This window comes from Egretta garzetta, unplaced genomic scaffold (assembly GCF_000687185.1).
Source record: "Egretta garzetta isolate BGI_Z169 unplaced genomic scaffold, ASM68718v1 scaffold26, whole genome shotgun sequence".
NCBI lineage: Eukaryota > Metazoa > Chordata > Aves > Pelecaniformes > Ardeidae > Egretta > Egretta garzetta.
The window spans coordinates 922061-929758 of NW_009260070.1; the positions used below are offsets into that span (position 1 = coordinate 922061).

Consider the following 7698-nt stretch of genomic DNA (forward strand, 5'->3'; position numbering starts at 1 on the left):
TTTCGTTCTTTCTTTCTTTCTTTCTTTCCACAGGCATCGGCAGAATCATCTTTCGTCTTCGGCTCTTTCTTTCTTTTTTCCCCTCTTTCTTTCTTTTTTCCCCTCTTTCTTTTTCTGGAACATTATGTTGAAATGGCTAAGTCAAGTACTCTTAGGCTGGAAATGGCCAGCGTTCAAGGTTTCTGTGCTCTAAGGCTCTGTTGCTGCGCGGGGTCGGACCCGAAGGCTGGGCAGCGCAGGGTCCTGTGCCCATCGGGAGAGCGGAAAGGCGAGCAGGGCCGAGCAGCTCCAGCACACCTACCTGCTCTCCTGGAGCCCACCTGCCACGGCCTGGCCGTTCCTTGGGCCAGAGATGTCTCTCCGTATTTAATAGCCCTCGGGGCTGTTCACTTTCCATGGGCCCATCTGTAACAGGGACTGTGTAAAACTAAACGTGCGACTGCTGGGTTTGGTGGGATATTTGGTGTGTTTGGCCTCGGAGCAAATGCAAATTGTCATTTCGGATGGAGACAGATAGGGCCGGGCTTGGGAGGTGTTCGCTTGGATGGTGCTCAGCAATTTGAGGGATGGGAAACAAGTTTCAGGTCCTGTCTTGCTCCTTGGGCTCTTCTGAAAATCCCACTTAATGCTCTTGTGTATCTTCATGACATAAGAAGCCGTAAAGCTAGGTCCTTTGGGTCCACAGCCCCCTTTGCTTGCAGGAAAGCCCTTCGGGTGGTTTCTGTAGTATCTGCAAGGTCTGGCCGAGCTCAGGGGCTCTGTGCCCCCCTTAATTTTGATGTGGCATCATCTTGGTTTTTGAAAATCTCAGGATTTCAGCCTTGTTCCTGCCCAAATGGCTGTATTTAAGTGAAGGCTGAGCTGAAGCCTCTCTCTACAGCTTGAAAAAAATTCTTGGGTTAATTTTTTAGGGTTGATTATTTTTTTTTATACCTGACTTTGCTTTTCCCCTCTCTTTCCGAGATGACTGCATTAAAGCATCCGTGCTCCATGTACCTGTGCACGCTTGCTGCTCAGCCTGTCCTGGGAGCCTGGGCAGGAGGTGGGCTTCCCTCTGCAATATTCACCCCAGCTTTGCTGTTTGGGGCTGTCTGTTATTTGCGTGAAAGGTTTAAAAGCTCCCTGGACAATTTGGACAAGAGGTTTGTTCCTTAGAAACCTTCCAAAATCCTCACGGAGGATGTGCTGTGTGTTCCCATGGGGTTTCTCGTGGCTTTGCTCCATCCCTTTGGTCCTCCTAGGGATGGACGGGGGGGAAAGGGAGACGCACGCAGTGTCCTGAGAAAGGAAATGTCCCACTGCTGCTCCCTCGACAGAGAAGTGGAAAGGCTAAAGGACAATAGCGATGGCTCTGACACGGTCTGAACGCATTGTTTGTGCATCATGGGGATCTGGGAGATTTGTCTGCAGTTTGCAGGCTGGGGAAAACATCGGGATTCAGTGTAGCCTCTGGGAAAAAAAATATATTTGGTCTCGGAGGAGATGCTGGGACACTTTCCCTGTGGGGTTTACTGGAATAACGCTGGTTATTCTGCAGAAAGCCCTGCAGCAGGGGGACCCTCTGTACCCCAGCTGCTGTGAGTGCCCCCTTGTGCAGCAGGCTCCTGTTTCCCCGCGCCTGCCTACAGCTCACCAAGCCCCAGGGCGTTCGCAGCGTTAACACAACGGCTGCTGGCTGCCTAGAAGACCTCCTCCTCGTGCATCAATTGATTATCGAAGAAAAGTTGTTGTATAGTGTTGCAGCCTTTACCACTCATTCCTCTGCTGTGCTTTCATCTGAAATTCTTGCTCTTTCCTCCTCTGCCTCCCACTTTACCTGGCTAGATGGTTTTTCCCCGGCTCAATCACGGATTTCTGGCTAACGATCAGCTTGTCTTTAGCCGGCGAGTGCTCAAGGTAGACGTCTCGGATCTGCTGCCACTGGTTTGCTGTGATTTTTGAGTTGCTTGTGTTTGTTCTTTCTGGCTGAGCGTGCGCTGTTGCTGTTTCAAATTGTCACTGCCGTGGCCGTCGGGAGCGCGCTCGAGTGAAACCCCGTTGGAATTCAGGGGGAGTTTTGTCAAAGTAGAGAGACGTGAAAGGGATGGGGCTTAGCATTTGGTCCTTTGTGAGAATTGGGAATCAAGCAGTGAAGTCCTATAAATGTTCATATGAACAGTGATGGTATTGTAAAATAAAATGCATTAAAATTAAGGTTGTCTAAATCCTCGTGCTCTACACGGGACGTTTTAATTAGCCAACGTTCACTGGGAGACTCTTGACGTAATTGGGCGCAGTGTTCAGCGCTTGCAATAGGATTTTCTTTAAAAACTATGCAAGTGATTTAGGAGCACAGATCGCGTTGAAAGGCCGTGGGGTTTGTGCTGCTGAGTCACTTAAGGACTTCTGAAAATTCCACACTTGTCCCTGATTTGAGGGTGGACCACATATTAAATCCAGCCCCCACACTGCCTCGGTGGTAACCCTTCCAGATGTTGCTAAAAGATTTACGAGGCGGCCTTTCCGTGAGGCTTTCCATTGTGCGGCCGCCTGGACGTGCCCGGTGGCTGGGAGCCGAAACTGGGCGGCGAAGTCCCGCAGGCGCTCCCCTCCGGAGCAGGCACCTACCAAAGCCTCACGCTCACATGGAGATAGAGCTGCTGCTTTTGGCTTTGCACCCAAGCTGGATGGTAACGTATGACCTTGGCTGTATTTAAAGGACTCTACTAAGCACTACTTTTTTTTTTTTTGTGAGTTTTTTGGTGTAGTCCACTAAGCCATGGAGGTGTGTGCATGCTCCGTGCCAGCATGTCGTTGGGTCTGAGCTGTTTCTGGGTGCTGTTGAATGGTGGTTTCCATGCACAGTCACTGGGCAAGGGCTTAATGAGATAAAACCTCACTGGAAGGCATCGAGCAAAATCCTGGTTAAGGAACCAGACCCAAAGGGCATGAAGCGGCCGTGAGCTCCCAGCCTTCCCAATTGGCAGCTGTAATTAAATTCCTCCGAGACAGTGGAGGCCAGGGTGCTGCTGGCCCAGGGACGCAGTGCATGTGTCACCAGCACCCCGCGGCCACCGCTTGCCAACGCCGCTTCATCTCACCATGTCTGTGTGAACTTCTTCCAGGGCGATCAAGGTCAAGATGGAGCCACTGGCCCTCCTGGTCCACCAGGACCCCCAGGTGCTCGGGGGCCTCCTGGTGACACGGGAAAAGATGGCCCACGAGGACCTCCAGGCCCCTCTGTAAGGACGGGAGATGCGCAGCGAGCATGTGCCGGGCAGTCCCTGGCCGAGCGAGGGAGAGGAGGGTGAAGGGTGTCCCCTTCCCCGGTGCTGCCCTCCCAGCCGCTGCGTCCCCAGCCTGGGCCAGCGGTTGGGCTCTGGTGGCCACTCGTACAGCAAAGCTTTGGGGCGTGGGACCACGGGAGCAGGAGGGCGCCTTCCATCTTCAGTTTTGGAGCAAAGAGCGGGACCTCAAGCATGCGTTTGTGGGTGCTAGTCGTAACTCAGAGAGCCCAGAGGAGATCTCTTCCCTGCTCTGTAGCCTTCAGATGACCTGTTGCAAGTCACTGGCAATTCACTTAAGAAAAAACCAGGCTGCAACTCAATGCTACTGAACGTCCTAAATATCAGTGAGCGTTTTGGAGAATGAAGGATGATTGTTTCAATGTTGGCCTTTTTATTTTCGCAGGGTTTCAAAGGCGAGCCAGGAGAGGATGGCCTCGTGGTTAGTATTGCCCAGAAACGTCCGTGTGTGCGTGCCCCTCACTTCGCATCACCCTTCAGCTCGCTGCAGCGAGTGGGTTTGGGTCATTGGAGGCCAAAAAAAGCCTATGGGAAACTACAGATGCCCTAAAATGGATCTTTGTCCAGGGGTAGCTGTGCCCTGGGGAGAAAAGGGGCTGGTCTTTGTCCCCTTGGCTCTCCGGGGGGATGTGCTGCTCCCGTGTCCCCACTTCTGCCCCTCTGAAGCCTCCGGGCATTGTAACTCCGATTTACTAAGGGCTAGGTTGGATGAAAAGGTGCTCATCATACATAAAATGCACGAGCCGTCAAAGAATGAATGTTTCTTATTTGCTGGGAGCGCAGAGAACTTGCGGCTATATTGGTAAGGGAAGTGAGAAGTTGGCCTCTGTGTCATTTTCCTCATGGGGATTAAAGTACTCTTGGCAATGTTTTTATCCTGTTCTACTCTGCTGCCAAACAAGCATCCCAACTGCTCTTGCGTTCAACAGGGCGCCCGGGGACCTCCAGGACCAAAGGTGGGTGATAAGTAATTTCTTACCTGTCTAATTTTAACACAAATTCTTGAAATATTGCTGCATGGAGGGGGCGGAGATGAACATACGTGGTTCGTGCTGGACTTGTACTCACCTGTCTTGATCAGATGCAGAATTTCTAAGGTACTGAATTAGCCATTGACTTGGGGCTGCAATGTCTGATGTCACCTACGCAGAACGCAAAACCACTGCCCGTGTTAAAACCTTGAAATGGGGGCGGAGGGAGCCCAGGGGGCTGGGAGCCACTGTGCTGTGGGGATGCGCTTTCTTGCGTTTGGGGGAGGATAAAGAAGGTCGAGACAAGCTGAGTATTTTAATTTTACAATTAATTTTGAATATCCATACAAGTGATCTTATTTTCTGTTACGTCCTTAAACTTCTTTCTTCTCTGTATGTGCTGCTGTTGAAGGGTGAGCCCGGCATCCCAGGCAAAAAGGTAAAATGGTGACTTTTTTGCTTTGCTTTACTTCGCTTGGTGCTCAACTAAGGAAACCATTGCCAGAGGCCGGTGGAGAAGCCGTGGCCATGGCTGTCTGTACCAGGCCCTTTCCCGGGTTTCTCGCACGTGCAACCCCGAAGCCCAGGCACGGCCGTGCCTGCAGCCTGGTTTTCATTGCCCCAAGCAAGCCGGGAGCTGCAATCGCGTCTGCCCAACAGAGAGAGAATGAAATGGCAAATGCCAAACAGGGCAGCAGGTCTTGAGCCCCTTGCTCCAATAACCCAAGCTGAACCACGAAGTTCTGGAGGCTGTTGCCTGCCCACGGGCCCCCAGGGTGGGTTTGAGGTTCGGGGATGGGCATGGCCGCGCAGCACCTCGGTCTCCTGGGGACGGCCCGGTGTCCCGAGGGCCGGCACGCTGCCTGGGTTGGGCGCTGAAGGCTGCGGGAGTTTGGCGCGTCCGAGCTCGCCACGGTCTCTTCTCGTGGCGCATCTGGTAGCGGATAACTCGCTGCCTTTAGCCAAAGCCAAAGCGGTGACAGGGCCCAGCCTTTCCCTCTCTTGCCTCAAAACAGACGTGGCCATGAGTGTTTTTCAGGCCAGAATTTGGCTTAAAAATTTCATAACTTGGCCAATAAAATTAACCTCTTCAGCACCTAAGAAGTGGTTTTACTCCAGGAGAACAGCGAAGTGTGAGAAGTGGAACAAGAAAATTTGCTCCCAGCAGATGGGCATGCTGGTGGCTTGTGGTGGGGTCCATGAGGATGGGTGGCAGCTTGCAGGAGGCCTTTGGCACCCAAAAAGCCTAAATGGCTAAAATACCTAATTTCTGTTAAAGGTGGGAGACCACCTTCCCCAGGGCCTGCTGTAAGCCAATTCTGGGAGATGTCAGTCCCCTGCCCGGGGAGCAGAGGCGGCAGAGGCGGAGCTGGGTGGGAACAGGGGACCATGCTGGAGCCCCCGGGGCTCCTTGCTGCAGCTTTCCCCCAGCCGCCTGCAAACCTGAGGGGGTCTCAGGTCTGTGCAGCACTCAGTGGTGCCACAGGATGCGTTGGGTCCTAATGATAGGGGTGGGCAAGCTCTTTGTATTTCACTTTTTGTACTTTATTTCATCAGGGTGATGATGGGATCCCTGGGGAGCCAGGACTTATGGGTCCTAAGGTACGTTCTGCTCTGTGTCCATCTGATGGGTGTGCTTGGCAGTGTCGCCTGCTGGCCGGTCTCTTGGCACAGCATCACAGCTGGGGCGGGCTGAGAAGCGCGTTTCTCCCCTGACGTGGAGAAAGAACCAAAGAAAAGAGAAGGAGAAGCGTAACGCAGCCCTCTGCCCGGAGGAGGTTTGCCAACGCAGCTTGGCAGCGGCAGAGTTCCATTTAGAGGCGCCTCTTGCAGAAGTGAATCGGGGAGCATCGCTGGGGTGGCCGGGAGCCGGGGCTCAGGCCGTGGGTTTGCGCTGCCCAGCCTGGGGTGCAGCGGGGTCTCCGTGGGAGCCTGCCCCAGACACTCTGGTTTTGGGGCTGACGTTACGGCTGAACGTATGACCTGCAGCCAAAGAGTTGCCCCTGAAAGCTTCATTTTTGTCTCAAAAACTCCCCTTTTGCACCTAGGCAACCTGATGCATTTCAGGCTGGAAGCAGAGCTTTGCTCGCTCGTGTTTGTAAAAGTAAAGATAAAGGAAGAAAATGATAACCTGAAGAAATCTGTTCTCTGTCCTATCCGTGTAGCATTTGTCGAAATTGGCTTGTTTTCAGGGAGAAAAAGGAAGCGCTGGTCCCAAGGGAGAGAACGGCACGGACGGCTCCCCAGGAGCCAAGGTAAATAAATAAAGCCCGTTAGCGGGGAAGCCGGGCTCGGCGCTGCCGAGGCAGAGGCTTTCAGCTGAGTAGGTGTTTTAGGCTTTTGCCTTTGAAAAGGCTCATAAAAATCCCAAGCTGAAACAAAACAGGGGGATGCCCGAGTGGGACCCTGCCCCAGACACTCTGGTTTTGGGGCTGACGTTACGGCTGAATGTAGGACCTGCAGCCAAAGCGTTGCCCCTGAAAGCTTCATTTTTGTCTCAAAAACTCCCCTTTTGCACCTAGGCAACCTGATGCGTTTCAGGCTGGAAGCAGAGCTTTGCTCGCTCGTGTTTGTAAAAGTAAAGATAAAGGAAGAAAATGATAACCTGAAGAAATCTGTTCTCTGTCCTATCCGTGTATTACGGCTGAATGTAGGACCTGCAGCCAAAGCGTTGCCCCTGAAAGCTTCATTTTTGTCTCAAAAACTCCCCTTTTGCACCTAGGCAACCTGATGCGTTTCAGGCTGGAAGCAGAGCTTTGCTCGCTCGTGTTTGTAAAAGTAAAGATAAAGGAAGAAAATGATAACCTGAAGAAATCTGTTCTCTGTCCTATCCGTGTAGCATTTGTCGAAATTGGCTTGTTTTCAGGGAGAAAAAGGAAGCGCTGGTCCCAAGGGAGAGAACGGCACGGACGGCTCCCCAGGAGCCAAGGTAAATAAATAAAGCCCGTTAGCGGGGAAGCCGGGCTCGGCGCTGCCGAGCAGAGGCTTTCAGCTGAGTAGGTGTTTTAGGCTTTTGCCTTTGAAAAGGCTCATAAAAATCCCAAGCTGAAACAAAACAGGGGGATGTTAAGAAGTATTTTACCTTTTCCCAGTGATTTGATGGAAGCTGGATTCAAGCAAAGTGCAGCATAAGCGTTTTTAAAATCATCTCCTCACGTGTTTTTCATTGAATGGCCGCTCTTTTGCCAAGGGAGCCGAACCTCTGGTCACGTTGTGACCCGATCTGCTGATGGCTGCAGCCTTGCTTCAGCGCCCCGAGCGCTCGCGCGCCGCCCTGTTCCGCTGCCCTTCATCACCACCCAGCAACGCCAGACGGCGGTCTCGATCCGTTGGGTCAGGATGAGGAGACCCAGGACACGGCCGGGGGCCCTTGGTTGCCCCGGGACAGCAGCCGTGGGCCCTTGGTTGCCCCGGGACAGCGGCCAAGGGCCCCTGGTTGCCCC

The 7698-nt window shown here is 52.9% G+C and overlaps 1 protein-coding gene across 1 annotated transcript in view; it reads left to right on the plus strand.

The window, feature by feature from the left end:
• COL23A1 (collagen type XXIII alpha 1 chain) overlaps positions 1–7698 on the plus strand; it is a 184213-nt gene that overhangs the window by 161795 nt on the left and 14720 nt on the right. Inside the window, exons 8-13 of the mRNA XM_035896703.1 lie at positions 3105–3221; positions 3670–3705; positions 4214–4240; positions 4668–4694; positions 5813–5857; positions 6448–6510. Of these exons, the coding sequence (XP_035752596.1) occupies positions 3105–3221; positions 3670–3705; positions 4214–4240; positions 4668–4694; positions 5813–5857; positions 6448–6510 (315 nt within the window). The remainder of the gene's footprint in view (positions 1–3104; positions 3222–3669; positions 3706–4213; positions 4241–4667; positions 4695–5812; positions 5858–6447; positions 6511–7698) is intronic.